The sequence below is a fragment of the Vespula pensylvanica genome, chromosome 2 (genome assembly GCF_014466175.1).
Source record: "Vespula pensylvanica isolate Volc-1 chromosome 2, ASM1446617v1, whole genome shotgun sequence".
Classification (NCBI taxonomy): domain Eukaryota; kingdom Metazoa; phylum Arthropoda; class Insecta; order Hymenoptera; family Vespidae; genus Vespula; species Vespula pensylvanica.
This window is the reverse complement of record NC_057686.1, coordinates 17,425,403-17,447,902: the sequence shown is the minus strand read 5'-3', so window position 1 is coordinate 17,447,902 and position 22,500 is coordinate 17,425,403. Positions and strand designations below refer to the sequence as shown.

The window sequence follows — 22,500 nt, the reverse complement described above, 5'->3', positions numbered from 1 at the left end:
CGATTAACGCACGTACGATGAAATAAATTAAATAGCGTATAGTTTAATTTACAAATAACAGTAATATGCATCATCGAGTAATACGCTTGCGATCAGTCGTTGTTTGTTGTAATTTAAAAAATTTCATATTATTCCGTTTCATTTCGTTCCGTTTGATTTCATTTCATTTCGTTTCGTTTTATTTGCCTCTTCTTCTTTATTATCAACGAACGATCGCGATCGTGATCACATAGATTATAGAATAGAATAAACAAGCGAGCTAATTAAACGACTCTTTCGTGACTTATGTATGTAAGTAACTAGTAGTCCATAGAAATGTTAACATTGCAATTCGAAGAAAAAAAAAAAAAAAAAAAAAATAGAAAAGAAAAGAAAAGAAAAAAAAAAGAAACAACGGATAGATCTTTCCCCTAAAGATAATCGAAAATTACGACGATCTGATCTCTTCCAATCGATTATAAATAATATTTCTAATAATTTCCTCTTGAGATAAAAGAGGTGGCGGTGTTGATGTCGGTGGTTGGTGTTTTGGAGGGTAGGTCAAAGGGGGGATGATCGGAGGGTAAACGTTGAAATTTCTTTTTAGCTCGAACGCAAGACGAAAAAATCGAAAGACATAGACGGAACAACGTACGCGCTCGAGCTTATTATTATTATTATTATTATTATTATTATTATTATTATTGTTGTTGTTGTTGTTGTTGTTGTTATTATTATACAGTAATTATTATATATAATAAATATTACTATATGATATATTATATATAATAATTATTATATCCAATAAATATTATTACATGATATATCATATATAATAATTATTATATATAATATATAATAATAATAATAATAATAATAATAATAATTTTTATCTTTCTTTCTTTTTTTTCCCTTTTCCTATTCCCTTCCCTTCCTTTCCTTTTTTTTTCTTCTTTTCCTTTTTCCTTTCTTTTCCCTTCCTTCTCGCTACTTTTTTCCTTCTTTTCTCTTTTTTTCCTTTTTTCCTCTCTTTGTCCTCCCGCGATAGTTTGTACATTAAAAATCGTATACGTTCGTATTAATAATAATACACCGACAAACTTGCCTATTATTTATTAGATTCCATCATATATTTTTATATCGTTAATTTTTTTTCTTTTTCCATTTTCTTTTCTTTTCTTCTTCTTCTTCTTTTTTTCTTTTTTTCTTTTTCTTTTTTTTTCTTTTTTTTTTTTTTTTTTTTTCTTTTCGATCACCTAAAATCTACACCGTAAATTCGTAACTAGAATTTTAGTCGTCATAGTTTCACGCTTGATTTCACGTGGATTTCGCATATACAGAGAAGATTCACGCTTAAATGTCACGTCTTTGTGAGAAAAGAAAACAATGTGGGTGGGACAGAGAGGTAGGTAGAGGGGGTGGGAGAGGGGATGGTGGGAACGATCTGGGACGGTGTTAAGGGACTAGGGGTTGGTAGAGAGAAGTCGACGACAGACTTCGTAAATATCACAATGTCCAAGTATACTCGTTAATAGTAAATTCCCTTCTTTTCCATTTCTTCTTCTTCCTTCCTTTTGTTCTTTTTCATTTTTTCTTTTTGTTGTTGTTGTTGTTATTATCATTGTTGTTGCTATTCTTTTTTTCTTCTTCTTCTTTTTCTTCTTTCGTCGCGATCGTAGGGACTCGTATATCTTTTTAATCGTCGATACAATGATAGACATCACATCATTTTTTCTCCTTCTACGTATATGTACGTTGTATTTGTGTGTGTGTGTGTGTGTATGTGTGTATATATATGTATGTCTTGCTTTTATTAATTAGGTGCTACCTTAATTAAACGTATACTTTTTTATTATATATTTACGGACCGTGACGTCTCTCGGTGACAATCATTTAACGTTCTATTATTATTGTTGTTATTATTATTATTATTATTATTATTATTATTATTATTATTATTATTATTATTATTAATGTTAATATTAATGTTAATATTAATGTTAATATTATTATTATAAGTATTAATATTAGTATTATAATGTTCCTGATAAGAGATTTAGCTTGTTCTTCTTATTTTCTCTTTTTATTATTACTCTTCTTTCTTCTTCGTTTTCTTTTCTTTTCCGTTTCATTTCCCTTCTCGGACGGACAACCGAGAAACATCATTTTGAAAAATTTCCTGCCACGAGAGATCTTTCTTTTTTTAGTTCGTCGTTTATTTTAACTACAGACAGTATCATTTCGTAATCCAACTTTTTCTTCATCATTCCTCTTTCGTTCGACGTCTTCGACGTTTCTCCGAGTTTTAAAGAGATCTTCTTTATTGATTTTTGCAAATCTTTCTCTGTCTATTTCTCTCTTTTCTCTCTCACTCTCTGTCTGTCTGTCTATCTATATGTCTCTCTTCTTTTCTCTCTTCCTTTCTTTCTATCTTTTCAAAGTCTCGATATATTACTGACGAGATCCGCAAACGTTTCGAAACCGACCTTAATTTATGACGTATTTCCATGCGTCTTAAAAAAAAAAAAAGAGAAAGAAAGGAAGAAATAAAACGACTCGATCACTGAACAGGTTGGCCGGTTATAATGACATAACGCCTAAGTACAAAAGGTGTGAGCGACGAACGAGGAAAAAAAATCAAAAAAAAAAAAGAAAGAAAGAAATAAAAGAAGAAATAAAGAAAGATAGAAAGAAAGAAAGAAAGAAAGAAAGAAAGAAAGAAAGAAAGAAGTATCTACAAGTTGGAGAGACAAAATAACGTATCATAAAACCGGTCCATGTGGATTTAGGATATATCGTCATTGATGTCCGTGAACAGAAGAGAACTTGTAGATATACTCGACGAATTCTCTCGAGTTTCGATGGTCGACGATTTACGATTTTCGTTTTAGGTAGTAGTCATCCCGTAACACCATAGACATACATCGACGTTATCCATAGCGCGTTTTTATTGCGCCTTTCGCGATAATCATGAAAAACGAATAAGTATGATATCGATAATAGCTGTCACGTCAATTCCTTAACATAATATTTACAATGTCTTTATTATTATTATTATTATTATTACTATTACTATTACTATTATTACTATTATTATTATTATTATTAATATTAATATTATTAATATTATTATTATTATTATTATTATTATTATTATTATTAGTATTATTATACGTGTAACGACGCGACAGAAAGAGAGAAAAAGATATATATATATATATATATATATATATATATATATATATAGAGAGAGAGAGAGAGAGAGAGAGAGAGAGAGCGCGAAACATATCTCAGCAACTAAGCTTGATCCGATCGTTCTCGTTCATTATTGTTACTGAAAATGAATCTTCTCCTCGAATCTCATCGTATACCATAATACTAAGATAACTCGTCGTATACATAAATTTTATTTTCCTCTTCTTCTTCTCTCCTCTTCTCTCTACCTCCTTTTTTCTCCCTTTTATAACACCTTCTCTTTATCATCGCCAATGACGACGAAAGTCTCGAGGATCGAACATCGTCTTAATTAGATATTACACGATCGACGAGATTTTCTATCGACGTACATCTAATATCTAATTCTTGTCGTATTGAAATACATGTATAACGATTCTTCTTAATCTTCCACTTGATCTTTTTCTTCTTTCCCTACTTTCTCGTTTCTTGAGTTTATAATAATATCGACGTATGTTCTACCTATGTATGTATCTACCGAAACGGAAGCTTAATTAATGAATGAATTAATTAATCAATCGATCGATCGATCGATCGATCGATCTATCGATCGATCGATCAATCAACAAACTAATTAATTAATTAATTAATTAATTAATTAATTAATTAATTACATTCATGGAGATTACCGCATTCGTCGAAGAATCGCAAACGTCACTTTGGTTGTTCGCGCGAACGTCACGTTAGCCGTCCTTCTCTTAACCAAAATGGCCGCTGCGGAGCGGGAAACTTCGAACGCTTGTTGATTTCAGTACGCAGAGCTATATTCCATACCATGGGCGTACTGTAAAGGACCCGATGGCGGTGGATGCGGTTGCGGACTATATTGCTGCGTGGTGTCCGTAGCACGACGCCTCAGCGCAACGATACTATGAGCACCTCTCCATCCCGACGCTTCGTCCGCATTAACTTCGCCACCGACGCAGGATACCCCACCTCCGCCTCCTCCTGCCGCCGCTGCCGCCGCCGCAGCCGCCGCCGCTGCCGCTGCGGCTCCTCCGCCACCTGAACTCGAACCTGGCGAACCCTGCGCGCAATTTAACGCCGAGCTCAAACCACCTCCTTGACCTCCGCCAACCGACGATCCTCCTGGTGGTGAACCTCGCGACGCCGACACGTGCACGCCTCCTGTCGATTTTCAACAATTTCAATATATTGTTTATTATAGTTTTTCAGCTGCGATTTTTTTTTTCTTTTTTTTTTTTTTCTTCTCTTTTTTGTATGTATGTATGTATGTATGTATGTATGTATGTATGTATGTATGTATTCGAAACTTCTTTTTTAGGTGTATATATATATATATTTTTTTAAATAATTTTTATACACGTATAAATATTTCTTTGAATATATAAATTGAATATATTAATTAAACGACAGTGTTAATGACGGATTTAATCGTATGTATGTATGTATGTATGTATGTATGTATGTATGTATTCGAAACTTCTTTCTTAGGTGTATATATATATTTTTTTTGTTTTCTTTATATATATATATATTTTTTAAATAATTTTTATACACGTATAAATATTTCTTTGAATATATAAATTGAATATATTAATTAAATGACAGTGTTAATGACGGATTTAATCGTATATATGTATGTATGCATGTATGTATGTATGTATGTATGTATTCGAAACTTCTTTTTTAGGTGTATATATATATATATTTTTTTAAATAATTTTTATACACGTATAAATATTTCTTTAAATATATAAATTGAATATATTAATTAAACGACAGTGTTAATGACGGATTTAATCGTATGTATGTATGTATGTATGTATGTATGTATGTATGTATTCGAAACTTCTTTCTTAGGTGTATATATATATTTTTTTTTGTTTTCTTTATATATATATATATTTTTTAAATAATTTTTATACACGTATAAATATTTCTTTGAATATATAAATTGAATATATTAATTAAACAACAGTGTTAATGACGGATTTAATCGTATATATGTATGTATGTATGTATGTATGTATGTATGTATGTATTCGAAACTTCTTTCTTAGGTGTATATATATATTTTTTTTGTTTTCTTTATATATATATATATATTTTTTTAAATAATTTTTATACACGTATAAATATTTCTTTGAATATATAAACTGAATGTATTAATTAAACGACGGTGTTAACGACGGATTTAATCGTATTTTTTTTTTTATTAAGGTATAACGTAATAAGAATAGGAAAGATAAAATAGGTATAATAAAATATAGATATAAATAGGTATTATCAATATAAATATAGAAATGGGTATTGAATCTACGTATCGATCATATTCTCAATATTTTTCTTTCTATCGTTAACTGCGATTTTACTTTTATATTTCGAAGAAATTTTAAATAGACAGGTATATCCGATTCGATGGATTCAATGATATTTTGATTAAGTGCTTGGTTTATTGTAAAAAAAGAAAAAAAAAAAAAAGGTAGAAGATGACAATGGTTTAAGCTACGAAAAAAAAAAAAAAGAGTTATGAAAGACGTTAGATCAATATGTAAATTTTGTACGTGTCCCTTTACAATCGATTTTAATTGTAAATTTTCAAGAAAATTTGCATATTTAAAATAATTAATATTTAATAAAAGAAAAGTCTCGTGTAAAAACAGTTTAAGCTACAAAAAACTACAAAAAAAAAATAATAATAATAATAATAATAATAAAAGGAGGAAAGAAAAGAGAGAAGAAAAATGTTACGTTAGAAAAAATATATTGGATGAATACGATCGATTAATTTAAGATATTTAATACGACATTAAACGTGGCGTGGAGATAACGTAATATTAATAAAGACGATTAATATATTTCCTTTTCGTCTCGTAGGGATGTGTACTGTTCGATCGTCCGTACATAAATAAAAGATGTCGGTTCTCACGTCGGTCGTTGTTAGAGATCGTCAACAGATCGTCGTGTTATTTGTTTTGTTGATTTGTTACGTCTGTCGCTTTCGTTCTCGTCTATCGATTATTTTCTTAGAAAGTACGATCCAACAAATCATTGTGCATATACATATATATCTATATATACGTTTCTTATTATAGGAATATTATTTCTTATCTTAGAAAAGAATTATCAAATATTTTATTAGCCAGTATCTATGGATTATTAAATTATTAACATATATTATTAGAAAAGCAAACTGTTACTCTTAGTTTTTTAAATGGAAAGGGGATTGTTTGAACGTTCTATAAAATATATATATATATATATATATATATATATATATATAAAAGTTGAAATCGACCAACGTTTTTACCCAAAGAAAATACGACAAATATTCGTTGGCCGAATCGCGAAGCATAGAATTGTTGGTCTGGCAGGTAGGAAAAGGGCAATTTAGAAGGGCGCCTATCGCATAACACACGCAAAGGTTTTCCCCTGGCTTCTATGGTGGTGATATTAATGCGGTAGATTCACAAAGTGCGTGGGTCGTGCTACCGAACACGGATCGTAAAACACTCGCCGTTGGTGGCCACTAAGGAAGAGGTTGAAAACTACGGTAGGGAGAAACTTTTTTATGGCGACTCGAAGTTTGCGTAGAAGGCTACACCCCTTTCCGAAAGCTTCGACGAAAAGGTATGAGGATAGATAATAATCGCGCTTTTTCTTTTTTCCTCTTTTTTTCTTTTATTTTTCTTTTTCCTCTTCTTTTTCTTTCTTTCTTTTTTTTTTTTTTTTTTCTTTTCTTTTTACTTTTCATGTCGAAAAAAGAAAAGGAAAAAAAAGCGCGTTGTAAGATATAACGTTATAAAATATTTTCGTGTAGAAAAAAAAAATAATATAATCAAAACGGATCAACTCGGGATACTCGGGATTGCAAAAGAAAAGAAAGCAAAATCCTTCCTATTTATTTCCGTCTTTTCTTCTTTTTTATTTTTCTTAATTTGATTCCTTTTCTTTCTTCTTTCTTTCTTTTTTTCCTTTATAGATAATAAAATTAATCCTTGGATGCTATCGTAGAAGGGAAAAAATAAAAAAAATAAAAAAATAAAAAATAGAAAATATTTTTCTATCGTTTGAAGGTATTGAATTTTCTTTCAAAAAATACATTCTTTTTTGTTTCTTTTTTTTTTTTTTCTTTCTTCGAACAATTCTAAACAACGACGTGATGGTTACGATTGACCAACATATATATATATGACTCTTAAGATCTTTCGTGAAGGTTAATATTCGTCGATTGTAAGAAGAAGAACAAAATATATATATATATATATATATATATATATATATATATATATATATACCACGAATTGTCTCCTAATTTCTTTGTTTCATTTTTTTTTCACAACACGAGAAACAATTGTTATTAATTGTAAAGGATTAAGGAAAAATAAAATGAGAGCCGACAAAATTTCGCAGAAGTCAGAATCGATATAGAGAAGGTGATGAAGGTTACAAAAGTTTCAAAGTGGAACTCGGTGATCGTTCTCGTTCAAGTCGAGACTCTCTCTCTTTCTCTCTCTCTCTCTCTCTCTCACTCTCTCTCTCTCTCTCTCTCTCTCTCTCTCTCTCTCTTTCTCGGTGTTAATTATCATTGAAAAGCGAAAAAAGATAGCGTTGCTCTAAAAGCTGTTTGCCCTAGGCATTACCGAAGAGCGTAAAAGGCAAGTGGTAGCCAAAGAAGAAAACGAAGACGAAGAAGAAGAATAAGAATAAGAAGAAGAGAGCACGATTACCATTCCGTTTTGCGTTTCTAACGCAAAACGTTTCGTTCGACGTTAAGGACCGTTCACACGTACGAGAATTCACGCGCGAAAAATGTATGGAATACATACATATATACGTACATTATATATATACATGGATACACATACAGATATAAATTGTACGTTCCTACGGACTATCTTTCTGTCTCTCTCCCTCTATCTCTTTCTTTCTTTCTTTCTTTCTTTCTTTCTTTCTTTTCTTCCATCTTCATTTTCTTTAACTCTTTTCTCTCTTTCCTTTGCTATTTCACTGGACTCGCTCCTACGGCGATAATGCGTGATAATTGACACCATGTATATATGTATGTGTATATGCATGTGTGTTTGTGTGTGTCTGTTATATATATGTATGTATGTGTGTGTTACGTACGACTGACTTAGCTGTTAAGTAGTCCCTTCGGTGAGTTGTGAAACTGTGTTACGCTTGAATGACGGTTTCGGATTTTCTTAATACGATTTAAATAAAATTTCGATCAATTTATATGTATATATATATACATGTCCATATTTTTTGCTTCGTTTCATTGATTCTATTCGACGATCCTTCAACGTGACATCGTACGACAATTTTCGCGAATGAATTCTCTCGAGTCGTATCGAGGACCACTCTCTACACATACGTATATATTTTCTCTTTTTTTTAATAACATTTTTGCAAAGAAGAAAGAAAGAAGGAAAGAAAGAAAGAAAGAAAGAAAAAAAAAAGTGAGAAGTCGAAAAAATTCGTAAGAATAAAAGAAAACTTGTCTCGAGAAAACAAAGGATCCTTCGTAGAGATATACATACGTATACGCGTACAGTCTTACGTAGTTACGTATACTCTTTAAGAAACAGAGACGAACATACATACACGCATACATCATACATCATACATACATACATACATTCATATATACATATAAATACATATAGGTAAGATCACAGCGCACACAAGACTCTGTCCGAAGAAGCGTAACTCTGGCTAAGACAGGATGCATCGTGATGTTATGGTAAATATACAACAGCGAAAGATCTCGCACCTAGGTGCGAGACCAGCCTCGGAGTTTGCCTGCGTAAACAGACGGGAGGATGGAGTTTATGTTTCTGTCTCAAATTCCTTACGTGCAGGCACATAACTCCTTCGGAATGATAATGCATCGTAACGTTTAACGACTTCGTCAAAGACACGCTTCTTTCTTTCTCTCTTTCTCTTTCTCTCTCTCTCTCTCTCTCTCTCTTTCGTTCGTTTTCTCGATCTTTTTTGATACTGTTTGCTCAACGTCTTTTTTAGAGGATCGCAGTCCGAAAAGTTTGGCAAGACGATTATCGAAGCAACCATAAGCGCCTACGAACCGAATATTCATGTTTAACTTTGATATATCTTGGGTTAACTCTCTTTCTTTCTCTTTCTTTCTCTTTCTCTCGTTGCCTAGTAATAGAGATTTTAACTCTACGTTAATAGTTAACACGGTGTTATTTGTATGAAAGAAAAGAGAAGAGAAAAAGAAGAAAAAAACATTCGAAAAAGTAACGCCAAAGTAGTTTATACTATAATTTGTGAATATCGTTTCAAATTGTATCAGAGAGAATTGACAATGATAAGTAATGTAGGAATTTGAAAATACTTTATGTCGAAACGAACGACGACGCCGTTCGTTAATATTTTCATTGAAATTTATTCTATTGATTAATCAAAATAGCTACTCGAGAATAGACGCGACTCGGTACAATAATATCTTATAGTATATTATTGTTTATTTATATATATATATGTATATATATATGGAATAAACATAATATAGGTAAATAAAATAAACTGTTTTTTATTTGCATATATGAAAATATTGCAAATTCCGACATTATTTATCGATCGACTCAAATATCCTAGATAGAGTGTTATCGTGTGTCATACAGCGTTGTTTATTTTACGTATAGAATATTCTTAATCGTACATACATTACTCATTATCTCAATGAAATATTTTTTTTCCTCAATATTTTGTTTCTTTTTTAAATGATCGAACTTACCGAGAGAATTTAATCCGTAACTCGTTTGATAGACGGTCTGCGAAGGACTACTGATCGACAGACCAGAATTGCCGAGGCCCAAGTTGCCGAGAGTACTGGGGCTTTGTTGACCTAATTGCCCGAAACCACCCATGCCCATACCGCTTTGTCCCAGTTGGCCGAGACCTACAATAGACCAGGTATTATGATTAGATATAATCTTATTTAATAAGTAATAATCTGAGATAAAAGGGAGTTAGGCCAATCAAATTCGTTTCAATCGAATATACGATATCGAGTTAATGTTATAATTTTAAAGATCGTAGAAGAAAGGAGAACTTGGCGATCATTCTTTCTTTCTTTCTTTAATTTTTTATTTCATTCTTCTTCTTCTTCTTCTTCTTCTTCTTCTTCTTCTTCTTCTTCTTCTTCTTCTTCTTCTTCTTCTTCTTCTTCTTCTTTTCACCAATGTTGGATATCGCATGGCAACGTAATAAGACTAAGTAATTCGAAGTTACCTTCCGTCGGTGAACGAAGGAAATTAAATTAAAAGTCAAACACCGTCGTAGTCGTCGTAGTCGCGACTTTGCCCAGTTAAACTGGACTCCATCCCATATCTACCTCCTTAATATGAACTTTTGCTAATTAGTTATATCGCTTGTTAAAGTGACACCTAGAAATTTTCCTTCTAATCACCGATTCCAATTACATATTATAGATATATGTCTCTTCGATTTACTTGTCTATACTACTTTCGAAAAATCATATTATCCCTTTAATTGGCTGACAAATTTTTATTCCATTTATTTATCACTCGTTTTTTTTTCTCTTTCTCTCTCTCTCTCTCTCTCACACGGTTTTACGAAAGGATCGACAAATATGATAAAACGAAATAATTTAGATATATAATCGATATAGGCATGATGAATGAAAAAGTACAGAAAAAAAAAAAAAATAGAAAAAACATGGGAAAAAGTCGAACAATGGAGATAGAAATAGATAGATAGATAAACAGAGAAAGAGAGAGAGACAGAGAGAGAAAGAAAGAAAGAGAGAGAGAGAGAGAGAGAGAGAGAGAGAGGGTTACTGAGAAAGAAAATTATCGACGTCTGACCTGTACTCACTCCCCATCTCTCTGCTGGTGCTTGAAACATCCCAGCTCCGCATAGATCTGGACCAATTGGCCCGAATGGTGGCAAACCGTGCGACGGTAGCAACGTACCGGTACCACCGAACATGTTAGTCGTCTTCTTACGTTTCTTCCATTTTGCCCGACGATTTTGAAACCATACCTGAAAGCATGGAAATCATTCGTCAAAAACCAATTCGTTTTTTTCTTTTCCTTTCTTTTTTTTTTTTTTTCTTTTTTTTTTCTTTTCTTTTATTCGACAGATTACGCGTGTTTAATCGTTAAAAATTATATATGTATATATATATATATATATATATATATATATATATATATATATATGATTCTTGAAACTTCATTTTATAGTTAACAAAACGAACCGATGGGAAATATAGTATTAAAATATCATTGAGAAGTGTTTATATATATATATATATATATATATATATATATATATATATATATATGGGATATCGAAAGTAAAAGAAATTATACTCTGCACGTGCAAAAATTTTCAGTGAGTGAATTAGAAAAATAATTGCAGTCTCTCACGAAATTTCCAAGAAGTTATCGCGCGAATATTAAACATACTTTTATTACTGAAGTTAAAAATTAAACTATATATGACTACGCGTGCACGCATAGAAACATATACACGCGTATACATATATATCGATATATACGTATAATAGATATACTTGGATAAGATATTCATCAAAAGCTCATTCGTGTATTAATTCGAGAATCTCGGGGAAGGCACGTTGGGCGAAACCCCTCGAAATCGATATTTTCATGGCACGAAGCGCAAGAGCAAACGCTACCTAGTAGACTACCGGCGATCTTTTCGCGTTCTCTTTATCGAAGCACCAACGACGATTTTTCTTCGAGTGAGTTAGCTGGGTAGGGAACAGAAACGAAAGAGAGAGAGAGAGAGAGAGAGAGAGAGAGACAGAGAGAGAATCCAACGCGAGCTGGGTAAGATGTCCCTGGGCGTTAGGACAATATCTTCGACCCCACCGCGGGTAGCTATTAGCCGACGTTATGAGCTGTTGATTCTGGCCACGTAGTGCCCTCCTAAGCTGCCGGGGTCCCGGGGACTTGATTTATTGATATCGCATGCAAAGCCCGCCTCTGTGTTCTCCGATATATACCCTCCTATGGTTCTCCCCACTATAGTTCCATGCACAAGCTAGAGTCCCTTTCCTGGCACAGTAGCGCGTACTATAGTCGTCTCATATGTGCCCATAAATTAGTACTTTAGCGTTGGAGTACACGGCGCAGACGCAAGCTCACGAACGAAACGTACTAGAGAGAGAGAGAGAGAGAGAGGAGAGAGAGAGAGAGAGAGAGAAAGCTATAGGAAGAGAGAGAGAGAGAGAGAGAGAGAGAGAGAATGAAAGGGGGATCGCAGAAGCTAGAGACACCCTCTCTCTGCTAACGTGCAGGGATTATACGAATCTAATTGGATATATGGGGTTTACACGTTCTAGCGTGCTTCAGGTATTGCTACGACCACGAAACGATCGTTTTTGGATTCCTCGAATCCAAGGACGTTTGACATAATTTCTCTTGAATTTCGAGTTTCTCCAATATAGTGAATCGTACGGTGATTGACACGAGTCGTCTTAGAATCTCAATTGATGAATCGTAACATCTGTCTTATAGAGTAACTAGTTATCGTGTCTTTCTCTCCGTCTCTCTCTCTCTCTCTCTTTCTGTCTCAAGGATACGAATGGACGTTCGTGACATTAGAATAAGACAGTGTTAAGTGCATTGGGACCAAAATGTTAGGGCTATGCGTCATATAGTCTACGATATTAAGTTTTCCCTCTCTCTCTCCCTATCTATTTATCTATCTATCTATCTATCTATCTATCTATCTATCTATCTATATATGCTTCTATCTATCTATCTGTCTAGCTATCTCTCTCTCTCTCTCTCTCTCTCTCTCTCTCTTATGCCACGAACCGCAAGTTTCCACGTCGATATTTTGTACCAATATCGCAAATCTAATAGATTTTACAACAGTAATTATCTTTAGATTCGTTATCCGTTAATTCGTAATTTAAGTTTGTTAGATAAGTGCATTTGCCAAATACTCGTTGTCAGAGAGAAAGAGAGAGAGAGAGAGAGAGAGAGAGAGAGAGAGAGAGAGAGAGAGAAATTAAACGTAAATAGATATTCGGTAAAATCAACATTCAATGTGAACTCGTGTTAACTGACTATTATTCATTTAATATCGTACTTGTGAATGAATTTCTATTAGAAAAAGTACTCGAAAAAATGTCGATCTAAGGACAAGATATACATCATCTTTGTAGCACACGTAGGTGTGGTTTGCACTGATTTCACGGTAGAAGTACGGCTAAAAGCCCGTGGATAATTCGCCGTTACACGCCGAGTGAGCATTGGTGATACAACCAACGTGAGGGAAAAAAAAACACGAGGGAGGCGTGATATATATATATATATATATATATATATATATATATGTATATGCATACGTACAAATATATGGTCAGACACAAACGTTTATATATCTCGTATTATCACGTACATATACTCTTCTATACAATCATGGCGTATGTAGTTGCATCGTTGGATGCGCACGTACGTACGGAACTTCCGCTAATTAACGCAGCCATACGCTAATGATTCCTGTTACGAAATAACTGCCTGCGAACGAGAGCTTTCGACGAGAGCTGGACCTACATGTAATATATCGTTGAGTTACGGGCCGAATTAGCGACTCGATCCTTCTTTTTTTTTCTTTTCATTTTGTCTTGTTTTGTTACGTTCTGTTTTGTTTTTGTTTATTTATTTATTTATATATTTATTTATTTCTGTTTTTCAACGATATGTAACAATCCGATGAATAATAAGCTCGTATATATATATATATATATATATATATATATATTTTTATATATTTCAGAAATATTGATAATAATTTCATTAATAATCTAATTAAGAATAATAAAAGACGGGTATACGTTTACGAAATTAGAACAACCATCACTATACCACTACACTCCCATTCGGTTTATATCATTATTATTAGAATAAGGAAGCGTTTAATTTAGTATCATATTTAATTCAAGAATTCTATTTATTTCGAGTTTCGAGTTATTTAAATCTTGCATTACGTTTAATACGTAATACGTAGTAACGTGTTTTGTTATCGTTTAAATAATATTCATATTTCCTTTTCTTTCTCTCTCTCTCTCTCTCTCTATATATATATATATATATATTTCTTAATTTATCGTCGGAACGTAAGATAACCGACTAGTTAATGCAGAATAATCGGATTAGTCAGCATTCAAAGATTTGGATTAAGGATATTCTACACGTGGACGTGAAAAGAATAGAAGATTAGATGGGATAGGTAAAAGAACAGAGAACTGCGAACACACCTTTCGCTCGATGACTAAGGTAACTTCTCGGGACACCCCCTATTTCAATGATGAATACTATCTTCTCTCTTTTTCTCTCTCTCTCTCTTTCATTCTTTCTTTCTCTCTCTCTCTCTCTCTCTCTCTTTCTTGGATCGAGCGGTCAATTAGGAACATTGCTTTTTAAAAATTGATCAATCACCGCATCTCGTACTTGCCAGGGCGCCTGCGCTCTACCAGCTGTTCCCAGGAAGCACCTGGAATCACGGCGTGGGTGGAAACGGACGTGCTGCTTTCGAGTAATCAGTATCGTCTCTCTCTCTCTCTCTCTCTCTTTCTTTCTTTCTTTCTCTTTCTCTATGTTAACGATCCTCAACCTAAGACTATATCACGAGAGAAAACGCGTTTGAAATTTTTATTAAAAAAATATATTCGTTTAAATTATCATATCGTAGTTAACTGTACTTAAATTTGCTAACTAAACTGAAGTGTATTTAAATTTACAAAAGATATATATATATATATATATATATATATATATATATATATATATGTATTTAGTCGACATACGTATAAGTATATGTGTGGGCGCGCGTGTTGATTAAATACAAAAAATTACAAAAAAAAAAGGGAATTAATATCTTCAATAAAAAATTATTCGTCGCGCGAAACACCATTCAATGGAAACAATCACAAGCTGTCTCTTTCAAAACAACGATATCACGATGATATCACGGTAAAATCTTTCTTTCTATCATTCTACATAACACTATATATTATATTCGTCTTTTTCTCTTTTCTATTCCACATACAAACATATCATAATATTTGTCGACGAATGAATTATCATTTAACATTATCAATCCTACAATATATTCCTATAACTCGCGCGCGTCGATATCGTTCCATACTCGACTATAATTCACATATTTCGCAAATGAAAAGAATTTATTCGTCTTAGAAAAGAAAAAGAAGAAGAAGAAAAAAAAGGAAGACAGAAAGAAAGAGCGAGAGAACGATAGTAAGAAAAGAGACGGTCGAAAAGAAATCAAAGTTGACTTTTTCTATTTCCTTTCGTCGATCGCGAACGGCTTAGTTTAAGTTCGAAAGAAGAACCCTCGAGTTCTCTTCGAGAGGGGAAACAAAAGCGAGGAATGAAGGAAGGAAGGAAGGAAGGAAGGAAGGAAGGAAGCAAGGAAGAGAGAGAAAAAAAAGAGAAAAAGAGAAAAAGGGTGGGGGAAAAAAAGAGAAGAGAGTCGAACGGCGTTGTCTCGAAGATGGCGAAGAAGAAAGCTCTGCTTCTTTGCCAGTAGTAAGGGTAGAGTTTCGTGCCTAGCCAAGGGTGAGGCTTTAGGACAAGCTGCAACGTTCTGCTGGTGGTAAGGGTACGATAGTGAGGTGGAAAGATGGGGTTGGTGAGTAGGATGGTAGGACGGTGTGGCGTGTAGGAGAAGAAAGAGAAGGGGGAGGGGGAGGGTGAGGGTGAGGGTTAGAGTGTTACCACGGCGAGACCTCGTAAAGGGGGTCTCAGCAGGCGCTGATATAAATTGAGCTTGCCATCAAGGCAAGCGCCGGGATCTCCCGTAGACCCCCGAAGATATATAGAAGTAGCTTTCAGTGCGCCATTGAAGAATAGTCCGACTCCGTTTTCGCCAAAAAAAAAAAAAAGAAAAAAGAAAAGAAGAAAATGTCCCGAATCGTTCGTCGAAAGCGAACGGGATTACGTTTTATCTTTACCTACTCTCGCGTCATTTCTTCTTCTTCTTCTTCTTCTTTTCTTCTTTTCTTTTTTTCTTTCTTTCTTTCTTTTTTTCGACCCATCTTTTACTGAGACATGATCATTCTCTTTCTCTGTCTGTTTTTCTTTCTGTAATTCTCTCTCTCTCTCTCTCTTTCTCTTTCTCTTTTTCTCTATCTCGTATTTTGACAGGTAAAGGAATATATGTGTACGTGTATATATTTAATCTTGATTTATTAGTCATTAGGAATTAGTTGAATACGCGTTATGTCTTTTTAAAAATCGAATATCTGGTCCATTAGGTAGTAGGAATCATTTTTCTCGATCAAATAATTCATCGGTAGGAGACATATTTTCTGTTGAATTTATATGGTGACATTTACTCGTCCATCTCTCTCGGTTTGAGACCTAATGAGAATAAATACTATATAAGTTCGCTGGATGCTGCACCAGCCCTGATTGATGATGGTGCTCGGGCTCTCCTGTCCGAGGGTTGCAAGACGCATTACCCAGACCGCCTACTGTTTCACGTTTGCGTTCCGTCGTCGTCGTCGGCGGCAGAGATTTTCACCCTGCCATTAGCGAATTCCTCGGGATTTTACACATTCCGTGTTGAATTAAAAATCGAACGAATCTTTTCGTCGAAGGATTACGGTTGTATGTGTGTGTGTGTGTGTGTGTGTGTGTGTGTACGCGCTTTCGCGCTTGTTTAGGCATCGCGACGTCAAAACGTAATACAATATATCAAGAGAAAAGAAAATTTTTCTTTCTTTTTGTTTCTCTCTTAATTTTATTTTATTTCTTATTTAATTCACATCGTTCGCAGCCTTTTTCTTCTTCTTTTTCTTTTCTCTTTCTTATAAAACGTATATTTATATGCGTCGATGTCGATATCATCGCGGGCTGGCGCACGATGAAATTTATCGTGAAATATAAAGGAAGAAGAAGACACCGGGGTCATTTCCAAGCCGGTGGAAAATCTCGTAAAGTGTTTGTCGTGAAAACGACGATAAAATTCATACGACGACGCTCGCATACTCTCGCATGCACCGTCCGTCGTAAACTTGATCCATTTATACTTTATTATTATTTCACGCGTGCAATATCGTTGGCTTAGAAGACCCGTCGTGAAATTAGCACGAATTGGCCTATGGAACTACCTACTGGATTTACTTTCCACCAAGAGATAACAAACCTTTGTTGCTCAACAAATTATGTAGGTGTACGTACATATATTTCACATATATATGTATATATATATATATATATATATGTATTCGTTTGATTTTTTAGTTTTTTCCCGTAGAAATGAAATCGACTACTTTCCGCAATTAATTAAATCCCACTCACGTACGTTTTATCCGAATATTACGGACGAATTCATTTTACATTTATGAACGATCACGTATTACGACTATTACTTTCTCTCTCTCTCTCTCTCTCTCTCTCTCTCTCTCTCTCATGGGCGCGTTGTTCATTCGCAAGCACGCAATTTCTATTTACATAAAGAGATGGAGAAATAGGTTACCTTCGGATGTAACCGTTTCATCACGAAAATAGATCTTATAATTTTATTTATCAAAACCGACCTACTTTTCAAAACGTTTCATAGAATTTTATCAGAATAATCGTAGAAAGGGAGAAAGAAAAACTTGAAGAAAAAACTCTTTACTCTGCGCTCTGTAAAAAATCTTTAAGAACCTATACACGTACTCACACACCTACGCACACACACACACACACACACACACACACACACACACACACACACACACACATTCAAAATTAATAACATTACGTTAATAATATAAACATCGAACGACTTAGAAAGAAGACAAATCTTGATCTCGTAGATCGATATTTCGAGATAAGATAAAAAAAGTAAAAAAGATCCGATTGTAAAAAGAGGACGACGACGAGAAGTAGAAAAGACAAAGAAACAAAGAGACAGAACAAAAAACAAAAAGAAAAAAAGAAGCGTTCGAGGTTGACATAAAATGCGTTGGCAAAACGAATTTAATCGAAGCGGATGAGAAGAGAGCTTTGCGATAATCAGTATCCGGCACGTTTGGCGGTAGTGAAATTATTCAGAGGATGGTAGACGTCATAACAAAATGGGCATTAGATGATGCTCCCTGGGGTCACCGCGGCGACACAGTTTATCCATTGAGAACCCCAATGCTACCGCGATGCTCCTCCATATTCCTGCCACGCAACATGTATACAAACGTATACACATTCGTGTGTATATATGTGTACGCGTGTGTGTATATATACACGTATATACTTCGAAAGAGAACAACAAGGAAGAGAATAGTAACGTCTCTTTGTAACGTGTTGGTACGAACAGAACTCACTCGCACTAAAACGCACCCCGCCCGTGATATTTTTTTTCGGACGGCGACACGTAAGAGCTAATATCATGGCCTATGCATATTTATACGGCATTAAAAATCAGGCCTCCCTTAAAATGCATAGGCTACTGCATAGCAGACGCGCTGCTGAATCTTCGTCGCTTTTTCGACGACGGAGAACACGACTAAATACTTTTCACATTCTTCAACGAAACTTGTTGTTGTTGTTGTTGTTGTTGTTGTTGTTGTTCTCGTCGTTCTCTCTCTCTCTCTCTCTCTTTCTCTTTTTATTTTTTTTATTATCTTTTTTATGTCACGCTGGAGCAAAACTTTTGATTATCATCGCTGAACGATTTCGAAACGAGTATTTCTTCCTTCTTGTTGTTGTTGTTGTTATTTTATACGTACGTACGTATATATGCGTTCACGTTAGCGTGTACGTGTCTATTCGTACGCGTGTACGTGTTTTATGTATATAACAGAGAACGATCGTTGTTAATTCGGGCAACGCGCTAATCGATGTTTTGCGCTCGGTAAACAACGAGGAACGGCGATGATTTAAACGACCGGCGCGTCTCGCGTAGTTTTGGTCGAACGTAATTCAGGCGTTTCCTCTATGCGGCCGAACCATAAAGTGCTAGCCTCGTGTCTGACCGCCTATCGTACGTAACTACTGCCACGTTACTCGGCCATAGTAAATCGCGTTGAAATTTCGTCGGGTTTATCGATCACTGGTACGAAAATTTCCCACCGTCCTGAGACAACTTCGATAATAATAATAATAATGATGATAATGATGATGATGATGATGATGATGATGATAATGATGGTGATGACGACGATAGTGATGTTAACGACGATAATAATAATAATAATCATTGTGAATTAAGAGAGTATATCCTGTAAATGAGATGATGCTAGTTAATCGAATAGATCTATGTTTCTATGCTTATCGACCGATACGAATCCATTAACTTCGTTAATAAAAATATTATATCCGTTAGAAACTTTGACGAATTTCGTTCACTTCGGAACGATTGACATTCTCGGAATTCGTTCGTTCCATCTTACGTAAAAACGATCGTAATAATTATTGTCAATGAATTTTTATTTTCTTCTATCTTTTTGTTTTCTTCTTCTTCTTTTTTTTTGTTTTTTGGTAAAACCCAAGTTGATAGCACTAGTGAAAGGATATAGTAATTAATTGTCTTAAGATGTTTATTAACCTAAATGTTTAGACGAATTTCTTTTTCTTTCGATCGTTTCGAGATAATTTTACGAATACGACCAAAATTACGTTAGATCTCAGTTCTCTTTTCTGCAATCTTCATTTATTCGTAAAATCACATATAATGAATGACAACGATCGAATATGCATACAATATTTACGCACGCATGTACGCACACAGGTGTATATACGAAATAAATTTTTTTTGTCGATTAAAGATTACGATCGTACTGTTTACTTTTTACAAAGACAAAGACGATAACAAAAAAAGATATCCACTACGATATTATCGTTATAACCAATTAAATTTTATTTCAAAAAAAAAAAAAAAAAAGAAAAGAAAAGAAAAGAACTATACGTTACTATACGAACTATCGAAGAACTATACGTTACTATACGATCTATAAGGCGAAAAGAAGAAGTCACTTAAGGATAAATTTGTTTTAATCGATAGATGTAATAAACGAACAAATCAACGAACATCTTCGCATTCGGTACGTTACCGTCGGGACAATAACGAAACGCGTTTACCCTCGCGACGCAGTCACTTGTTTCTCCCATAGGACAATGGAATGACATAGCCATTCGACCAACTCCCATGGGATACTTTGAAAGCAATACTTTGCTTACTCGCCGACGACGGGCCCTTTTCCAGTCTATCTACCTCTCCCAACCTCCCCCAATCTCCCTTTAACCTCCCTCGACTTCGTAAACGGCATATGCGACTTTTAGCGACACTATCTGACACAGAAAGTCGATCTTTGATTTTTCCACGAAAAGTCTAGCAACAGATATATATATATATATATATCGTTTTGGGATCGACTTTGTGACACGTCATACACCTACATATACGTACACATATACATATGTATATATATATATATATGTACGTATGTAAGTTTGTTCGTTGGAAAAATAGGGAGTTCAGTAGTACCCAGTTTTACGAGGGAATATTCTTTAGTATTATTTGTCAACGTCCAAGAATAATTCCGTTGCATTATCACATCGTCTGATATAACGCGAGATTACGTTAATACGTAAGAGTATTATCTACGTTAGCGAAATTAGAGAAATTTGTGCGAAAGGATCAAGTTAAGGTAAATAAATATAGCTATCCAGTGATACGAGATTCTATCGTTATAAGGACGAATCGAAATCGAAAACGAAATCGAAATCGAAATCGAAATCGAAAACTGTGGCCTTTGAGTCCCCCTTCCTCTCTCTCTCTCTCTCTTCTCTTATTTTCTTTCTTTTTTTTTTTTTCTTTTTTATCTCATCCGCGCGGGAACGCCGCGCGTGCATCGAGGCGAAAGAGGATCCTAGCCAATAAAATTTCCGAGCAGTAGTAATCGAAAGGACCCTTCAGCCTAGAAACGAGCAGTTACCTGAGGCAGTTAAGTTAAATGCCTGTTAGCAGACGTTAACTGCTCGGCGCTATGGGTTCTATTCCGCGGACGATTGCAATTTTAATCGACTCTTCATTATGATTAAATTTAAATCGGCTGCGCACGGAGAGTCTAATAAAGCTCGTTCGTAGTGAGCACGCGAACGGCGAACTGGCACCGGAAATAGAAAATGTCTCCTGGGCGGATTAAAATACGCGTAATTAAAACCGTAAAGTGCCGATACGCGAATCCCGAAATAGACCGTCGGCTTTTTAATGAATGCACCGACTGAAAAAAGCTTTTGTCTCAGCGCCCGGGGGCCATCTCTTCTCGAAATTCGCGATGATTGAGCTTTATTTGAAATACACACACACACACGTATACACAAGAGCGCTCGCACTCGCGCGCTGAACATTGAAGCAAGCGACGTCGAAATTAAAATTCGCGAGATGATTGACGGTAAGAAATAACGTTGCGTTCGTTCTAAAATCGGTGGGGATCGAGAGAAAAAAAAATAAAAAAAAAGAGAGAGAGAGAGAGAGAGAGAAGGAAAAAATACAAAAAAAAAAAAAAAAGAAAGGAACAAATAATAAAAAAGAAGAAGGAAAAAAAAGCCATTGACCCCGGGGAAGGAGAAGGGGTTGCTTTCGACCATCACTTTTTCCCACCCATTTCCCCCCTTCGATCCTGTTGCTACCACCCCTTCCTTCTTCTCCAACCTCTCCTCTCACTCTTCTCCAAAGCGAAACGCATTGTCACCCGTTCTTTTTTTTTTCCCTCCCCCGAAAACCGATTCGGCAAATACACGACGATGACGACGACGTCGCTAATGTTGTTGTTGTTGTTATCGTTGTCGTCGTCGTTGTCGTTGTTGCATTGTTAGTGCTACTGTTACTGCTACCTCTACTACTACCTACCGTCGGCTGCCGTTCATCGCGACGAACGATATTTAAACGGCCCGCTACGACGATTTATCGTACAAATAATATTTGTATTTTTCTTCTCTCTACGCTCTCTATGTATAACATTTTCGACGTTACTTCTAACACCTAACATAAAGTTAAAATCTTTCTCTCTTTCTCTCTCTTTTTCTGTGTGTCTGCGTGTGTGTGAACGACGCGTAACTACATCTACTCTCTTTTCGTTGCAATGTGGTCAGGAAATGCAGCGGCGGACCTGCGCCACCGATGGGTTAGGGGAAACGGAAAAGGTAGAGGGGGATAGAGGAAGGAAATATTTATTTTCATTTGCGTTTTCTGAATTATATAACGTTCGTTTACCGGCACGAATATACTGCTCCTTTTTTTTAATAGCCCTCACTCCAGAACACCCATCCTATACTTCAT

The 22,500-nt window shown here is 34.8% G+C and overlaps 1 protein-coding gene across 2 annotated transcripts in view; it reads right to left on the bottom strand.

The window, feature by feature from the left end:
* Positions 1-3,748: 3,748 nt before the first annotated feature.
* The window catches only part of LOC122638079 (homeobox protein orthopedia-like), a 31,775-nt gene continuing 13,023 nt past the window's right edge, over positions 3,749-22,500 (bottom strand). For both annotated transcript variants that reach the window (XM_043830732.1, XM_043830733.1), the window contains 3 exons: positions 11,037-11,214; positions 9,944-10,108; positions 3,749-4,341 (listed from right to left, as the gene is read on the bottom strand). In XM_043830732.1, the coding sequence (XP_043686667.1) occupies positions 3,962-4,341; positions 9,944-10,108; positions 11,037-11,214 (723 nt within the window). In that variant the 3' untranslated portion in view covers positions 3,749-3,961. The remainder of the gene's footprint in view (positions 4,342-9,943; positions 10,109-11,036; positions 11,215-22,500) is intronic.